The following is an 18,674-nucleotide window of genomic DNA, read 5'->3' as shown; positions in this document are numbered from 1 at the left end:
TTTCAGCTTCAAATGTTGGAGGATCTGATCTGATCCTTAGGTTGTATATGTGATCGGCCACCAAACTGGAAAACCGAAGAACTCAGGCTGAGCTGCCTTGAAGAAGTACGGATCTTGGGCTTTGCAGGAACTGAGCATGAGGTCGCTCGTTTGAAACGGTTATTCAGCCGGGCAACACTTCTCAAAAGGATGATGGTAACATTCCATGGCTCCTCCACTGAGAGCGACTTGAACTATGCAGCGTCTCCAAAGCATGTGTCGTCCGAGAGTGTTAAGGATGCGGTTATGCCATCACTAGTCACCAAGCGCGTTAAGGATGAATTCGAGCTGCGTAGGGCTGCCAGAGTGAGCCCAGGTGGCTTGGTGGAGGTGGATGATCTCTGCAGTTTTGGTCCCGGTGGAGGGATGTGTGCACTGTTGCGACATTTCCTATCCTTGTTGATCTCTGTAAAAACTCTGTTATTCCCTCTTGGCTTTGGCCTCTTAATACAAAAGACACAGCTTGTGTGTTCTTGAAAAAGTAATAGTTGTGTATTTTTGCTTTTAGTGATGGCTCAACTTGCAGATTGGGTGCAAAATTAGTATCAATTCTTTCATGCTTCATGTTGCCCTATTTGGAGATGCATATCTGGGTTGGTCTCATCTAATGTGAGATCCTATACTAGTACCTCCCGGAGTATCTATTAGGGTCAATAATCTAAGAGCATCTTCATACCTTGCTGCCTAAACTACAATGAGCCCAATAGATGGTTTATTGGCTTCTGTAGAAGCCTAGATGCTCTACACCATCCAAGATCCATCATCTAGCAATGCTGGCAAACAAGTCGCATTTTATTTCATGAAATTAAGAAGCGTTACATTACTAAATCATCCCTAAGAAAACACTCCAAAATTACACAAGCATTCTTGTGGCCGCAGCAGCAACAGAGCAACATATAGCAGTAGAGTTCTTGTAAACGCTCCAGGATTTTACAGTAAGTAGATGTAGATCAACTGGCGTTCCTCCGTCAGAGGTCGAGGAGCTGGCAGTTCTCCCAGAGCGTCTTGGCGGAGCGGCGGAGCTGCGCGGCCTCGGCCTCGGTGAGGTCCATCTCGGCGACGCCGAGGATGCCGCCGCGGCCAAGGCGGGCGGGCAGGCTGAGGAACACCTCGTGGCCGTCTGAGATGCCATGGAAGCCCGAGGCAAGGACAGAGACAGGGTGCACGCGGCGCTGGTCGCGGAGGAGGGAAGCAGCGAGGCTGGCGACAGAGTAGCCAATGGCCCAAGAGGTGTACCCCTTGAGGCCGATCACCTCGTAGGCGCCGCCCACCACGGCGCGCCGGATCCCCTCCAGCGCCGCCTCGTCGAAGTTCCGGTGGCTGTCGCGCAGCGACTTGAACGCCGGCATCCCGCCCACGCTGATGCTCGACCAGATCGCCACCGAGCTGTCGCCGTGCTCACCCACCATGTATGCCTGCACAGGGACCCGTTATATCTGCTTGGCTAGTTAGGGATCATTTCCAGTAGTCTATTATCAACGAGCATGCATCATTCTCCAACTGTGATAAAAATTCAGTCTTCTCCAACACATTCAATCCAATGTTGATTAATTTTCTCGGAGGGACAGAAACTCATCCCTAGGTTCAGAATTCTCAGATTACACTGGTACTCCCATCACATTACTAGGGAGTTGGGTACCATACATAAGTACTCAAATTCTTTCTGAAAAGAGATATTTATAGCATGATACCGATAGGTAAATATTCTATGTGATATTGATGCATTATAGGTTTATCTCAATTCGGCGTTTTCGTAATCAAATTCAGTAAACACTTGCGAATTGTGTACAAAACAAGACTGAACTTAAAGAATAACACTATACCATATGGTATTTGATTTCGTCATACTATATATATATATATATATATATATATATATATATATACATACACATATATATACATACACACATTAGGAATTAAAAGACGGTTTCTTTGCCTTCAAGTAACATCACATTTTTCAGTTACGTACCATTTCCACCAAAAAAATTGCGTAATGTTCTTAAGTAGATTTCACCTGCAAGTCATCTTTGATACGTACTGTTACTATAAATCAATTTAATGCTATTTTAAGTAAAGTGATGGCAAATGCTGTCATACTGTCCATTTATTTACTTTTGTAGATACCACGATCACCCATGCTGAATAGAAGTTCCATTTAGTAAATCTGTTATCTAGTTTCAAATGTCGATGTAATTACTGTACTGATATGAACAGAGTAGCTATCGATCACCAAACACATGATCTAGGAGTGATTATCCACCTACCAGACAAACTAAGAAAGTCTAGCTTGTTCGGGGGGAAAACAACACGAAAGATTGCACGTCAAAAATCCTCTTTCATGGTTACTAATTCTGTAAAATCAAACATCGATCGATACTGAACCGAACCCAAGTTTACTGAAGTTGTTATCTAGTTTCAAATGTCACAATAATTTCCAACTACCGCACTTACCCAGCCATCCCATAGTTAATTAAACATATGGACAAAGTAGTAGGTATCGATCCACAAAACACATGATCCAAAAGTGATCAACAAGCCTGGCCGTTCGGAAAAATACAATATACGCACTACTGAATGTCGACACTGAGCTATACTAATGGACAGTGTCGCATGGTTAGACCAGTGAAGGAGAGGCACATGCTCCCACGGCGCCACCGCCGCGTGGCATCACCCTACTGACTGATTAGTGAGTACTGACTCCACTGTCCAATCCCGCGACGAGCTAGCTCGATGGAGCTAATGAATAATCAGAGATTCATGGATGGATTGAAGGATGGATTCAGGAGTGAGTTACAAGTATTACCTGCACGTCCTGCGCGTTGACGTCGAGGTGCTCGGCGATGAGGAACCTGAAGCGGGAGGAGTCGAGATTGGTGCCGGAGCCGATGACGCGGCTGGCGGGGAAGCCGGAGAGCCTCCATGCGACGTAGGTGAGCACGTCGACGGGGTTGGAGACGACGAGCAGCAGCGCCTCGGGGGAGTGCTCGGCGACGGGCGGCACGATCTTGCGGTAGAGGGCGACGTTCCGCTGCAGCAGGTTGAGCCTGGTCTCGCCGGGGATCTGCCTGGCCCCCGCCGTGACGATGACGAGGTCGGAGTTCCTGGTGACGGCGGCGTCGGTGCCGGAGACGATGCGGACGCGCGGGAGGAAGGCGGCGGCGTGCTGCAGGTCGAGCGCCTCGCCGCGGAGCTTGTCCGGGAGCGCGTCGACGAGCGCGATCTCGTCGGCCAGGTTCTGGGTGAGGATGGTCTGCGCGATGGCCATGCCCACGTTGCCGGCGCCGATGACGGAGACCTTGGTGAGGCGGCGGTGCGGGGCGGCGGAGGAGGTCGGGGTGGCCGGCGGGCAGCCGTCGGCCACGGGCCGGAAGAAGCCCGACGACGCGCCGCCGGAGTCGAAGCCCAGCTCCGACAGCGACGACGCCTTGTGCATCCTCCTCGACGGGGTGGGGAGGGGATGGGATGGGATGGGATGCTGGTCGGAAGAACAAATGCGGGGCCGGGATTGGGATCGGACGATGAACTTGAACTTGAACTTGTTCTTGGTGGGGAATGGAATGGGAATGGCCAATGAGTTTATAAGCGAATCCTGGGAAAGTGAAACCGCTTATCGGTTACCGGTTTTGACTACTCGTGGTTTGGGACTTCACTTTATCAAGGACAGGAAGAAAAGTACTCCAAACCGGGATTATTTTACTCGGGCAGTTGTGCTGGACAATGCCTACCGGCCGACTTCCGCGTCGGCGTACCGCCTCGCGAGTCGCCACCTCAAGCCCACATCAGGGCATGGCCAATGCTCCAAGCTGGAGTGCTGCCCCGCTGTTCCACGTCGGATGCATGACGAGAGAGAGAAAAAAAGTGCTGCTTGCAGAGGCTAGCGATCTTTTGTAGAGGAGCCTGGTGCTTCAGCCAAAAAGAAGAGAAAAGAAAGAGAGAAGAAGCAAAAGCAAGGAGTAAAGCACCAGAACATGCGCAGCCATTTACCTTATAAAGGATGAAGGGGTTGTTAGTCACGACCAAGCCATCCACGTCGGCTATGAACAGTTAGCAAGCGGGCAGCGAGAGCGAGCGGGCACCGAGAGAAAAAGGGTACACGTCCGCTGCGAGAGAAAATATCTCGTCTCTCTCCCTTCTCATCCGACTCCTCTTCTCCATGCCGCCGCCGCCTCCTCCTCTTCCCCGTCCCTCACGGCCGCCTCGCCCCCTCCGCCTTCAGCACCTCTTCCTTCCCTTCCTCTCCTCCTTTCCTGCCTCCGGTTTCAGGCATGGAGGGATGAACCCGGAGAGCTACAGCCGGTGGATGCCGCGACAAACATGGAGGGGATGGCGAAGGGGAGTTTCGCCGCTACGAGAGAAAATATCTCGTCTCTCTCCCTTCTCATCCGACTCCTCTTCTCCATGCCACCACCGCCTCCTCCTCTTCCCCGTCCCTCACGGCCGCCTCGCCCCCTCCGCCTTCAGCACCTCTTCCTTTCCTTCCTCTCCTACTTCCCTGCCTCCGGTTCCAGGCAGGGAGGGATGAACCCGGAGAGCTGTAGCCGGTGGACGGACAGGGAGGCGATGGCGAAGGGGAGTTTCGGTGAAGCAGACCCGGAGAGCTGCAGCCGGTGGTTGTCGCGACGGACAGGAAGGCGATGGCCAAGGGGAGTTTCGGTGAAGCAGATTTTGATGCGATAATGGTGGAATCTGGTGGGTTGCAGGGCGAGGAGGAGGGAGTAGCCTGGCGCAGATACAGAATATCGGCCTCTCCCCACGACCCGCCTCTCCCACCAGAGCACAACTAGGTTTACTTCTGCCTCCCTTTTGATTGCAATTCCTTGTGTGAGCTCCTCCCTCTAATTCATGTCCTCCTAATTCATTTTTTCAGTCATCTAGGATTTGGATGGGTCTGGGTTCCTACAACGATGGCAGCAGAGGCGACAAAGACCACTTTGCAACCTCGCCTTTCTGGTTTGGTAGCTAAAACCAAGATACTTAGCTTGTTAATGCATTCATTTTTTTGTAGTAAAAACCATGATTCCAGCATCTGTAGAGTATTAGATTTCAGTTGTTTGTTTTAGTTTGTTTTCAGGGTTCAGTAAATTCTGCATCAATATTTAAATTTTTCGTATTAGCCGAGAATGAGCAAGGCTAAGATGAATGATGTTTATAGAAGATAGATACAGTTTTGTCATTCATTCATGATCATATTTGGCCTCTCTTAGTGGTCAGTCTATGGTAAATCTAATAGTTGTTCTTGATAGTGATGCAGGATGTGAGGTACAACTATTGAAGTGACATTAATTTTGGTTTTTGGTTCCTATCCGCAGCCTCTTCTACACTAGGTGAGAAACTGGTTAAAAGAGTAAATTTTATTACTTTCCTAAAAATATCTTCCGAGAAACATGATTATTATGTTAAGTAGTGTTGCTTCGCTATTCCAAAGGCACATGGAAGTTTACATAAAAAGAATCTTAAAGTTGTTTTTTGGATCTTCAGAAAAGGAAAACACTTGACGATCTGGCTCTGTCTCAGGTATATGCTCCCTCGCCCGCAAGATCCGCTCTCTCCCATCTACACATCACGGCAGCACTTCAGCTCCTCTTGTGGATTCTCACCAGATCAGGCCACCTCACTCACCTTCAGGTAAACCTTGAGCGACGACACAGTATGTTTTCGCGAACTAATCTTCTTTAGTCAACCTATCGATCCTTGTTGCGTGTGCTTCTTAATCGACATGTGAACAATTTGTTGATGCAAGATAGTATATGCATGAATCCTGTTCAACTACAACAACCTGAAAGACCTGTTATTCTCAGAAAAATTATCATCTACGGTTGTATGCATATGCCTCTTGATATTTACCAGCTCTCCTTTAAGATTTCCTAACTAGCATACATATCCTAGCTAAAACATAAGAGTTCGAATTTGTACATGTGAACTGCACATTAAGTTACTATAACCATTATTTAACAGCACTGTTGATTATGACTCAGATTTGTAAATAGTCATCCATACCATAGGTATGTACGTTAATGCAGAAGCACTACTATTGAATTAGATATAGTAACTGCGTCATTCTGAACATTTTAGCAAGTTCATGCATTAACCTTAGGGTCCATCGATGAAACAAAGCCAATCATATGAATTGAAGGAGCTACTGAAATAAAATGGAAAGAACAAAGAGAAAATTGAAGGTTATCTATATGAAAATGCAGAGAATGGGATAGGAGAGGTGGTTCTTCCCAACAGGAAAAAGAGTGGAGTATAGTACTGATATCATGCCGTTTCTACTACAATCCCAGTTAGCATAATAATGTGACATGGAAAATCATATTATCGATTCAATTATGATTCAAGCAACATGAACAATTATCCATGAAATTCACTTCTAAACCCTGATTTTATTTAGTTTTAACTTCAGGATAGGCATTTACTGTATTGTAATTGCCAGACTTCCAAAATTCTACTATTACCATTGTTTAACAACACTCCTTTTGTCACGGGAAAATAAATAGATGGATAAACATCTCAAATCATACACTATGAAGCTTCCAACACTTTCTTACAGTGTCTTTCTTGTGTAATCAGTCTGTCGTGATGGACAAAGTTAAGATCCCAACAAAAAGTGCTTCTTGATGCTATGATGCAGCAACTTAACCTTCCAAATTGCAGTTTACTATACATAAAGTGCTTCTTGATGCTATGATACAACTTATGTACCCATCTTCATGGTTGAATTACTTTTCTGCAATTTGTGACACATTTGCTTCAGTTTCCATATGTCTTGCTTCATGCTATCAACATTGTTAATCATTTATCTTTATCTCTCTTTCCCACTACAGCCTACTTGAATGGATATGGTTCCTGAGAGACCATTTCTTATGCATCAGGTCCTGAAGGTGGATGTTGCTTGTTTAGATATCTATGGTTCCAAATTATTCAAAACGGTTCATGTTATACTGGATGCTATTTTATTGAGAGTGGCTTTGAACAATATGGCATGAACTCCTCATTTTTGTTAAGATAAAGGACAAATCCACAACAATGGTGATGGAGATCTATTTTAGCAAACTCCTCATTTTGGTTCTAAAGTTGTTTTCCCTTTTCAGTGAAGGAGCTGGTTTGGCGGCATCAGTTGAACTTAGTCAAATTAGGTGTGTTGTGTATGTACGTTGGAGCTGAAAATGTAACATTAGCTCTAGAACTGGTTGCCTATACTGAAGAAATACATGTTGGTATTTTCATCCCACTTTTGTACAATTTATGTTATTTTGATATTCAATAGGGTATTTGGTCTGTTATATTCAACTTCATTTCTCTTCACATTATTGCCACGACAGGTACATATATAGACTGAGGCTTGTGTCTCCTGGGTGCATTTCCTATAAAATTAGCTCTCATCACCATAACAAAGGTATGCTGTCCATTCTTATCTTTTTTTCCAATGGCATTATGCGTATAACCTCTGATGAAATGGACAAATGAATATGTGTAGTTGATATAAATCATCTTGATGCATAATAGAAGAGTTGCTGGGTTTGGACATGAGCATGATCAATTATTGTGGCCTTGCTGTTTCTTGGAAGATAGTGTACAAAAATCTTATGGGTTTACGACTATCTCAGTTCATAGTGGTGTGAGCTTTGTAGGAGTGGGATATCATATACAGTATGATAGATATGGAAGACAACAAGCAAAAATTCAATTATGAGGTGATGGTTGCGCTGATCAGTACAACGTTGTCCCGAATTTTCTTTCGATTCTGTTTCTTCTTGGTTTGCATATGATCGGTTGTTTCAATCTTTTTGTTCTGCTTGCAGTCCACCAACAGGATTGTTGATGCCCGCAGGAGGGGGACATCGCAGTAGATCGGCTGAAGTGGGAGGCTGAGAGAAATGGGAAACAACGGATTCTATCACATAGTAGATGCCTAAGATGTCACTGATGCGCTATTGAGGTACATTCTGATAACTACAGTTCTATTGGACAACACTAGCCTCTATAGTAACATATATGGTCTGAGATTTTTCTAGGATCATTCCTCCCAGGTGATTACAAACCTGGTCATAATGTAGCATAAGCTAAATCAAATCCATATTTTCTTCGTTCCATGCAAGGCCACCAGTTAGTTATAAGTACTTCCAAATAGTGATCACTCAATCTTCTGTAGCATGTATATACTGATGGTAGTTTCTTCCACTGAATATGCGAACCTAGAGAAGACTCACTATGAAGGTCTCTTGACAAGTAAAGTTTTACTTGCTATTAAAACGGCCGAAGCAGAGTATGCAGATCTTCAGTAGCTTCGACAGATTTTTGTTGAACTATGATTGTTTTTGTATGATTCTTCTCTAAGAGAAAATTGTGTTTTGTTGTAGTTACAGTCAGTGGGGGCCTGGAAATTCACATCACCAAAAGATTTGTAGAATTTAATAAGAGAACAGTTTCTTAATAAGTAAATAAGACACAAATACAGTGTGTAACATTCTGATGAATGAACCTGCTGCAAGAGGCAATAAAAGTGACGATGCTTGATTTTGTTAATTGTCAGGATGAAATATAAAGTAGTAAGATAAGTGTGAGCGTTCACCTAATTTGTTTTGTACCTATTAAATGGCCAGTTGGCGACGTACTGTCAACTTGGTACATTCAACGTGCGTGTTCAGGTTTTAGGATGAAATTTAATCCAAGATCATTACTTCATGTTTTCCTACGTATTATGTTGGCATCTTTGACTTTGATATGTTCATTGCTCTCTATTGAGCCTGCTTTTGACCCAAGTACATTGCCGTGCAGTTGTGTGAAAAAGCATTGGGCTTGTGGTGAAAGAAGTTCCAGAGAAATATTGGCCTTTTGAAGCAACAAATGACATGGCTGTACATACAAGTTTCTTTCTTGGATGTCTATCATCTGTTTTTCTGCTAGCTTCAATTTCTCTTTCTGGTCAGTTAAAGCGGTTAGTCTTGATAGGTCCACCACTTATATAGTTTTGAAGGTTCAATGAGCATATGGTAAAGAAAGGTATCAATGGATTCACCAACGTACTCCCTCCGTTCGGAAATACTTATCTTAGAAATGAATGTATCTATAACTAAAACAAGTCTAGATACAACCATTTCTAGGACAAGTATTTCCGAACGGAGGGAGTAGATTACAAGAGTAAAGGTTTATCTAATGAGGCCTTGTCGCGGCGCTGCAAGTGTTGCCCCCTCCTCCCCAAGGGCAAGGTGAAGGAAGGTGCATGTGTGGTTCTTCTACAGCTCGCAGCGAGGATTGCTGTGTCCAACCTGCACAAGAATGCCAAGAAGTCCTTCTCGGAGACGTAAGCCACAGCGCATTTTCTGCCATGATTTCCTTCGGTTGGATTTCGTGGATTTAGGTGTTGAAAAATTATGGGCTATGGATGCAGGATTAAGGACATGTACCTGCACTACAACGATAGATCTGGGCTGCTTCTTTGTGGCTTCCAAACTTGAAATGTTAGTTTGGAAGTTAGTTTAGTTTTTTTGTTGTGGATTCACAGCTTCTCACATGTACCGTCCTCTTAGACCTTTAGATTTCCAAAGAAACTAAATGAAGATATGGTGGTATGGTCTCAATAGTACAACTTAAAGCCTTCCATGCTTTATATTTTCTCTGAAATTTGCTCTTGAAGAATCATGTATCTATGTTGGATCCGGTGAGAAGAGGCGGCTTTCAAGTAGAGGATGCAGGAGTGTTGGCCACATTTGATTTTCGACTTGGGTGTCTAAATATTCTTATAATACTTGGTTTCCTCTCGGCCTTTGCGCCATTGGCGCAACGAGTCATCTAGTTGGTTTAAAGGAAGAATATGATGATAAAGAGAGAGAGAGAGTACAAGATGGACCACGTTGGTTATTGGAACTGGTGCTTCATATATTTACTCTGACGTGGATACTGGGGCAGCAACATGGTGCTACCCCCATTGTACATGCCCTTAGCCGTCTCCTTCATGACGTGGCCCCGGCCGTTCCTCTAAGCCCGGGGAGGGCCAATGCATAGCCCCAGGGTGATGCCTCATATGTCATGATCGGATAATAGAAAAAGTAGATTTGGATGGGGAAGCGAAATCCTTTTTAGGAAACGAGTGCTTGAAAGAAAAAGTGTTATCCGATGCATAAAGTTGAAAAGGTTGAAGTAAAGAGTATGGATGCATGTGTAATGAAAGTCACTTTTTATTTTTTGATGAGGCACACTAATAGTAGCTTGCATGGGAGAGAACCAATCAACATAGATGCTTCAAATTACTTTTTGGCATGAGGCATCTGTATCCATATGCCACCATTGTACATGTCCTAAACCCGGGGAGGGCCGGTTCTTTGTCACACCCTAGCTAGTTCATGCATTAAAGTGCTTGCATCATGTTTAAATTATCAAAAACTTGGAAATGGGGATGACAGAATCCCCGACACCCCCTCTGAAACCAACTAGGGTTTACTAAAAATATTTTCAATGAACCTGAAATGTCCTTTTAAAATGTTCATCATCTTTGCCTTGGTCCTAAACCTCTGACAAAAATGGTGTACAATTTTATAGGTCATCCTAAGGTCACTGGATTAAATCTTTAGTTATTTGAATTTGGGCATTTAAATACTAATAAATATTTTAAATGCTCAAATAATCCTAAACTAAAATGTTTCATGTTGGATTTATTCCAAACAGGGGCCATGAGAAGTTTGGTGATTTTTGAAAGTACCTAGCTATTTTTAGAAATGCCACAAACTTGCATAAATAAAACAAAACAGAATTAAATAAAAAAGAGAGAACTTACCTGGCCGCAACCCACCTCCCGGCCCACCTGGCGGCCCAACACTGTGCTGGCCCATGCCAGCCAGCTACTTCTTCTTCGTCAGGCAGGCAGGAGGGACACCACGACGCCGCCGAGCTCGCCATGGCGCCAGCTGCTTGCCGCTTGCCCCTGATCGCGTTGGACGGCCTCCATGTCGCCCGCTCGACCGCCTGGACACCTCACTCTCCCCCTGCTCCTCTCTCTCACCCTCTCCTCACCATGGCTGACGCTGTCGCGCCCGCGCCATCGTGAAACCCGCGTCCACCGTCGTCCCCGCACCGCGCTGCTGTGTCCACGAGCTCCGCCTTCGTCTGCTTAGTCGAGCTAGCCGAGCCCCGAGCGCTCACACGCTCCAGTCCGTCTTCTTCGACCTCGTCTTCACCGAACGCCGCCGGAGATCCCATTCGCCGTCACCGCCGCACCAGTTCGTCCCCGACCTCACCGTCTGCCTCATTGTGACCGCCATAAGCCAAGCTACCTCCTCCTCTCCGTTTGCCTTCTCCAGCACCACAACGAACGCACCAAGCTCGACCACACCCGCCGTCGTGGCCACAGCCACGATGGCTCGAAACCGAGCACGTTATCGTCTTCACTGCACTCGCAGGAGCCCGTAGCACCACTTGATACGTCTCCAACATATCTACTTTTACAAACACTTTTGCCCTTGTTTTGGACACTAACTTGCATGATTTGAATGGAACTAACCCGGACTGACGTTGTTTTCAGCAGAATTATCATGATGTTATTTATGTGCAGGAGCAAACGTTCTCGGAATGACCTGAAACTTCACGGAGCCACTTTGTCGGAGTAATCGACCACGGGTACCCCGAGGACGGCAAGACGATATTTCAAGACATCGGGGCTAGCAAAGCCCCTCAGTCCGACTGCGCCAGCCAGCCGGCTGCCGACTGCGCCAACCAGCCGGCTGCCGACTGCAGCCCGAAGCGACATCGATAAGACGTCGACGAGACGATCGTAGCGGAGCACTATTCACGTGTCATCTCAGCCATCATGTATAGTGTCACTTGTCCCCTGGCACTATTTATGAAGTGACCCAGGGGACAAGGATGACACCCACCATGCCTAGCCCATGCCACTACCTAGCTTACATCCTAAGCTACCCTCTCCTATATAAAGAGGCTCACATCCATCCATCCATAGAGGATGGACTCCCACGGCCACATTCATATGGCCACAAGGCCACTCATGGCCATACACGGCCACTAGAGCCGGCCATACGCTTGCATAAACTAGATCAGATGCACTTGGCACTGATCCCAGATACAACTCCAGGAGCACTTTGTATTGCCCGATGTACACCCCAGATAGATACACTCAGACATGCAGCAATAGGAGTATTATCTCTCCGGAGAGCTCCGAAGCTGGGTAAACCACCGTGTGCTACTCGCATACCCGCTCCCGGTCCTATCAGCAGCAGTCTTACCCACACACTAAGCCCTTGTGTCATCTGTCGACTCGCAAGCCCCCCGTGAGAATACCACGACACACTTTTTAGAAAATAAGAAAAATACCCGCAAAAGATGAAGGCCAGGGGCCCACCACCTGCCCATGAGGATGGGGGCGCGCCTGCCCCCTAGGGCGCGCCCCCTACCTCATGGGCCCCCTGTTGCCTCTCCGACTCCAACTCCATATATTGAGTTTCGGGGAGAAAAAAATCAGAGAGAAGAAATCATCGCGTTTTACGATACGGAGCCGCCGCCAAGCCCTAAAACCTCTCGGGAGAGCTGATCCGGAGTCCGTTCGGGGCTCCGGAGAGGGGAATCCGCATCATCGTCATCATCAACCATCCTCCGTCACCAATTTCAAGGTTCACACCGCCGTGCGTGAGTAATTCCATCGTAGGCTTGCTGGACGGTGATGGGTTGGATGGGATCTATCATGTAATCGAGTTAGTTTTGTTAGGGTTTGATCCCTAGTGTCCACTATGTTCTGAGATTGATGTTGCTATGACTTTGCTATGCTTAATGCTTGTCACTAGGGCCCGAGTGCCATGATTTCAGATCTGAACCTATTATGTTTTCATCAATATATGAGTGTTCTTGATCCTATCTTGCAAGTCTATAGTCACCTATTATGTGTTATGATCCGTTAACCCCGAAGTGGCAATAATCGGGATACTTACCGGTGATGACCGTAGTTTGAGGAGTTCATGTATTCACTATGTGTTAATGCTTTGCTCTGGTTCTCTATTAAAAGGAGACCTTAATATCCCTTAGTTTCCGTAAGGACCCCGCTGCCATGGGAGGGTAGGACAAAAGATGTAATGCAAGTTCTTTTCCATAAGCACGTATGACTATATTCGGAATACATGCCTACATTATATCAATGAACTGGAGCTAGTTCTGTGTCACCCTAGGTTATGACTGTTACATGATGAACTGCATCCGGCATAATTCTCCATCACCGATCCATTGCCTACGAGCTTTCCATATATTGTTCTTCACTTATTTACTTTCCCGTTGCTATTGCTATCATCCCTACAAAATACCAAAAACATTGCTTTTACTACCGTTACCTTTTGCTACCGTTATCACTACTATCATATTACTTTGCTACTAAACACTTTGCTGCAGATATTAAGTTTCCAGGTGTGGTTGAATTGACAACTCAGCTGCTAATACTTGAGAATATTCTTTGGCTCCCCTTGTGTCGAATCAATAAATTTGGGTTGAATACTCTACCCTCGAAAACTGTTGCGATCCCCTATACATGTGGGTTATCAAGACTATTTTCTGGCGCCGTTACCGGGGAGCATAGCTCTATTCTTTGAGTCACTTGGGATATATATCCGCTTATCATTATGAAGAACTTGAGAGATCCAAAAACCAAGATCTATCCCTCAACTAAGATGGGAGGTAAGGAACTGCCATCTAGCTTTGCACTTGATTCACCTTCTGTTATGAGTAAGTTTGCGACACCTACACCTGCTTCTGCTATTCGTTCTGATATGTCGCATGTTATTGATGATGCCACTTCTGCTATGCATGATACTTATGATGAAACTACCTCTATGCCTGATACTACTATGCCACTTAGTAATTTTCTTGATGAACAACTTGCTAGGGTTAGAGAAATTGAAAATATTGAATTCGATGATACTGATGAAAGTGATGATGAAGAACCACTTGCCATTCCTAAGGGTTATTTATTTGATCAAGATGCTTCTTTAGCTATTTTAGCTTGCAGAAATAGAACTGAACTTAAAAAATTATTAGCTAAATGGAGTAAGCAATCTCTAAATGCTAGAATGAAACCTGACCCTGCTTTTGCTACTTCATCTATCTTTGTTACTGATAAGGATTATGAATTCTCTGTTGATCCTGATATAATTACTTTGGTTGAATCTGATCCTTTTCATGGTTATGAATCTGAAACTGTTGTGGCACATCTTACTAAACTGAATGATATAGCTACCTTGTTCACTAAAGATGAGAGAACTTGCTACTTTTACATCCTTAAAATATTTCCGTTCTCATTAAAGGGTGATGCTAAGATATGGTTTAATTCTCTTGATCCTGGTTGTGTGCGTAGTCCCTAGGATATGATTTATTACTTCTCTGCTAAATATTTCCTTGCTCATAAGAAACAAGCTGCTTTAAGGGATATATATAATTTTGTGCAAATTGAAGAAGAGAGTCTCCCACAAGCTTGGGGGAGGCTTCTCCAATTACTTAATGCTTTGCCTGATCATCCTCTTAAGAAAAATGAAATACTTGGTATCTTTTATAATGGACTAGCCGATGCCTCCAGAGATTACCTCGATAGTTGTGCTAGTTCTGTTTTCAGGGAAAGAACACCGGATGAAGCTGAAATTTTATTGAATAATATGTTGACAAATGAAAATAATTGGACACCTCCGGAGCCAATTCCTGAGCCTATTCCTAAACCAACTCCGAAGAAGAGGGGTATTCTATTTCTCAGTCCTGAAGATATGCAAGAGGCAAAGAAATCTATGAAAGAAAAAGGTATTAAAGCTGAAGATGTTAAGAATTTACCTCCTATTGAAGAAATACATGGTCTTAATTTACCGTCTGTTGAAGAAACATATAATCCAAATCCTTTACCTATTGAAGAAACTCATGGTCTTGATAACCCAACACAGGTAGTAAAGGTAAATTCTCTCTATAGATATGATAAAGCTGTAATCCCATTTACTAAAATTGCTAGCCCATGCTTAGATGAGTTTGATAAATTTATGGCTAAGCAAGAAGATTTTAATGCTTATTTTGGTAGACAACTGAAATATAATTCAAATATGCTTGGACACTTGGGTGATTATATGGATAATGTCAAAGGTGAACTTAAACTTATTAGTAAACATGCTTCTATGGTTACCACTCAAGTAGAACAAGTACTTAAAGCTCAAAATGATTTGCTCAATGAATTGAATAGTAAAGATAATGATTATGCTATTAGAGTGGCTACTAGAACTAGTAGAATGACTCAGGAACCTTTGTATCCTAAAGGCCACCCTAAGAGAATTGAGCAAGATTCTTAGAGAAATAATTTAGATGCACCTAGTTCTTCTAAAAAGAAGAAAAAGAAAAATGATAAGACTTTGCATGCTTCTAGTGATCCTATTGTTGAAACACCTGAGAATCCAAATGATATTTCTATTTCTGATGCTGAAACACAACCTGGTAATGAAACTGAAACTAATGATAATGTTAATGATAATGTTCATAATGATGCTCAACCTAGTAATGATAATGACATAGAAATTGAACCTGCTGTTGATCTTGATAACCCACAATCAAAGAATCAACGTTATGATAAGAAAGATTTTGTTGCTAGGAAACATGGTAAAGAAAGAGAACCGTGGGTTCATAAAACCATGCCTTTTCCTCCCAAACCATCCAACAAAAAGGATGATGAGGATTTTGAGCGCTTTGCTGAAATGATTAGACCTATCTTTTTGCGTATGCGATTAACTGATATGCTCAAAACCAATCCTTATGCTAAGTATATGAAAGATATTATTACAAATAAAAGAAAGATACCGGAAGCTGAAATTTCCACCATGCTTGCTAATTATACTTTTAAGGGAGGAATACCAAAGAAACTTGGAGATCCAGGAGTACCCACTATACCATGCTCTATTAAAAGAAATTATGTTAAAACTGCTTTATGCGATCTTGGAGCCGGTGTTAGTGTTATGTCTCTCTCTTTATATCGTAGACTTGATTTGAATAAGTTGACACCTACTGAAATATCTTTGCAAATGGCTGATAAATCAACTGATATACCTGTCGGTATTTGTGAGGATGTGCCTATTGTAGTTGCAAATGTTACTATCTTAACGAACTTTGTTATTCTTGATATTCCCGAGGACGATAGTATGTCTATTATTCTTGGAAGACCCTTTTTGAATACTGTAGGGGCTGTTATTGATTGCACTAAAGGCAATGTCACTTTTCATGTTAATGGTAATGAGCATACAGTACACTTTCCGAGGAAACAACCTCAAGTTCATAGTATCAACTCTATTGGAAAAATTCCATCGATTATATTTCGAGGTTTTGAATTTCCTCTTCCTACTGCCAAGAAGAAATATGATATTCTTATTATTGGGGATGGGCATATCCCCGTTGAGGTAACATAGTGTTATTCGAAATTTCTCTGGTTCGATGTTATTCGAATGAGTTCGTTAACAAGACTTGATCAACCTTGTTAGTGGATTCCTTTTGATGATCATGAGATGGATGAAACTAGAAGGCAAAACCTTCTGTACCCAACTTTTACTTCCTGTTATTTATATTAAATATAATAAAAATAAATATTTTTCTGTCTGTTATCTGATTATCCGTGCAATATAAAAATACCTCGAAAATAAAAGTTCTCCAAATGCCCTGAAATTTAAATATGATTTTTTCCAGAATATTTGAGAATATTTGGCACAAAGAACACAACAGGGGGGCCAACCACCTGCCCACGAGGGTGGAGGGCGCGCCCTACCCCCCTGGGTGCACCCCCTGCCTCGTGGGCCCATGGTGGCCCTCCTCCACTTATCCTTTCACCCATACACTTCTTCTTCCTCCCACAAACACGAATAACCAGCTCAAACCCGAGTCCAAGCTCGTTTTGCTGCCATTTTCGATCTCCTTGCTCAAAGCACCTCTCACAAAACTGCTTGGGGAGATTGTTCCTTGGTATGTGACTCCTTCATTGGTCCAATTAGTTTTTGTTCTAGTGCTTTATTCATTGCAAATTTTTGCTGCTTAGGTGACCCTGTTCTTGAGCTTGCATGTCAAATTTATATGGTCAAAAGTAGTTTTGATGCATGATATAGGCCCTAGGCACTTGTAGGAGTAGTTGCTATCAATATTATTGAGTTTGGTTTACTTTTATTTTGAAGTTACTAAAAATTTTCAGAATTTTTCAGAAAAAGAAATATGCTTAGGAAAATGTTCCAAGGTGGTTCTTCAAGGAAGCAAGGACCCAGGCTTGCAATGCGTGATGCTGATGACGAGCCACCAAGAGACGCTCCAGTGTGTCCTTATGAATGACCTTCTGAGAACTTTATGGATCGAGCGGGAATTAAGGAAGAATTCAATGCATATTTGCGTAACGATGATCTCGTGAGCTTCGAAGAAGAGAAGTGCAGCCAGTACCACAACCTCGCCAGTACCTTTGTGAGGAGGTTTGAATTTTCAACTTCACATAATTCTCCAACTGTCCTGTTTGATCTTTATGATAAATCTTACACTATGGACTTAGAGGATTTTACCACTGCATGCAAACTTCCACAATAGGGTAGTATAAGGGATCCTCGCAAATCTGAATTTAGAGATTTTCTTGCTAGCATAACTGTGGGAGAATCTAGAGATATTACTCAAGCTACCATAGGGAGCATTCACTTTCCTGCTATACATTATTTTGCTCTCTTCATAGGTAGATGCATAAATGGTAAAGATGAAGCATGTCACATGTGTGTCCCTGACCTCAGTATTCTTAGGAGTGCTGTGTTAGGAGACAAATCATATAATTTGGGAGCCATTGTTGCACATAGGTTGCATCTTAATAGACTTAATGGAGATTTCTTTGGTGGAATTTATGCAACCGGCATAACTAATTTTCTTGGTATAGCCATACGCGAAGATGATATTGAATTACCTCCTGCTTATCTAGATTTTAATGCTATGGTTCACACCAGTTTGTCGAGAGGAACGAATCACCTCTCCAGTATCGACTAATCTTTGACAGACGTCGTGCTGTCCATATTACTCTCCCTGCTCCTGCCTTCTTTGATTATCAGGCAAGTGGAAGATATACTATTACCAGAAAGGAGGCAGATGAGTATGAGAGAAGAGAGGAGGCCGCTCGTCGCCACACTGCAGCTCAGCAGGCGATAGCCGCCGCATCGCAGTACGACCCCATCTACTATTATGGATATCTGCCAGGCCAGCCGTGGCCATAGACCAACTTAGGCCAAAAGCCTAAGCTTGAGGGAGTACGTATTTCCCACCGACATTACATTTATGTTCACACACTCATTGCTAGATGTCGGTGTTCATACTTTTTCATTGTATCATCCATGTTAATTTATTTCCCTTTTTATGCTTTCTTCTTGTGTGTTTAATAAACCTTAAGAAAAACCAAAAAAATTAGTTGTAGCTTTTAATCAGTTTAATTTCCATGCTTGTAGTAGTAATTAAAAAGAAAACCCAAAAAGATTTCCTGGTCTTCTTTTGCTTGTTGGGAGCTTTACCATGTAAATAGTTTTATTTCTTTTCTTTTCTTTGGGGGTCGATAGGAGAAGACCATAATTAAATTGTTGAAGTGGCTCTTATATGCATTATTGTTTATCTGACAAAAGAGC

General features: G+C 43.4%; 1 protein-coding gene and 1 long non-coding RNA gene across 2 annotated transcripts; one reads left to right on the top strand and one right to left on the bottom strand.

Annotated features, from left to right (window-relative positions):
• Positions 1–810: 810 nt before the first annotated feature.
• Positions 811–3,613, bottom strand: LOC125515003 (L-lactate dehydrogenase A). Its single transcript, XM_048680411.1, has 2 exons — positions 2,846–3,613; positions 811–1,454 (listed from the first exon to the last, which is right to left on the bottom strand). The coding sequence occupies exons 1-2, from the start codon at positions 3,473–3,475 to the stop codon at positions 1,008–1,010; spliced, it is 1,077 nt and encodes a 358-aa protein (XP_048536368.1). The 5' UTR covers positions 3,476–3,613; the 3' UTR covers positions 811–1,007.
• A 5,598-nt stretch (positions 3,614–9,211) lies between these two features.
• On the top strand, positions 9,212–9,674 carry LOC125516268. The gene is made up of 2 exons (XR_007287328.1): positions 9,212–9,346; positions 9,434–9,674. It is a non-coding gene; the product is annotated as an uncharacterized LOC125516268 (long non-coding RNA).
• Positions 9,675–18,674: the final 9,000 nt, after the last annotated feature.

The sequence above is a fragment of the Triticum urartu genome, chromosome 6, assembly GCF_003073215.2.
Source record: "Triticum urartu cultivar G1812 chromosome 6, Tu2.1, whole genome shotgun sequence".
Lineage (NCBI taxonomy): Eukaryota > Viridiplantae > Streptophyta > Magnoliopsida > Poales > Poaceae > Triticum > Triticum urartu.
This window is presented reverse-complemented; position numbering and strand designations above follow the sequence as displayed.

Bases quoted from the DNA above. Each gene is read 5' to 3' on its own strand.
- LOC125515003 (XM_048680411.1), bottom strand. From the start codon at position 3,475: ATGCACAAGGCGTCGTCGCTGTCGGAGCTGGGCTTCGACTCCGGCGGC. The intron at 1,455-2,845 runs GTAATACTTGTA...GTCCCTGTGCAG, and splicing joins TCAACGCGCAGGACGTGCAG to GCATACATGGTGGGTGAGCA.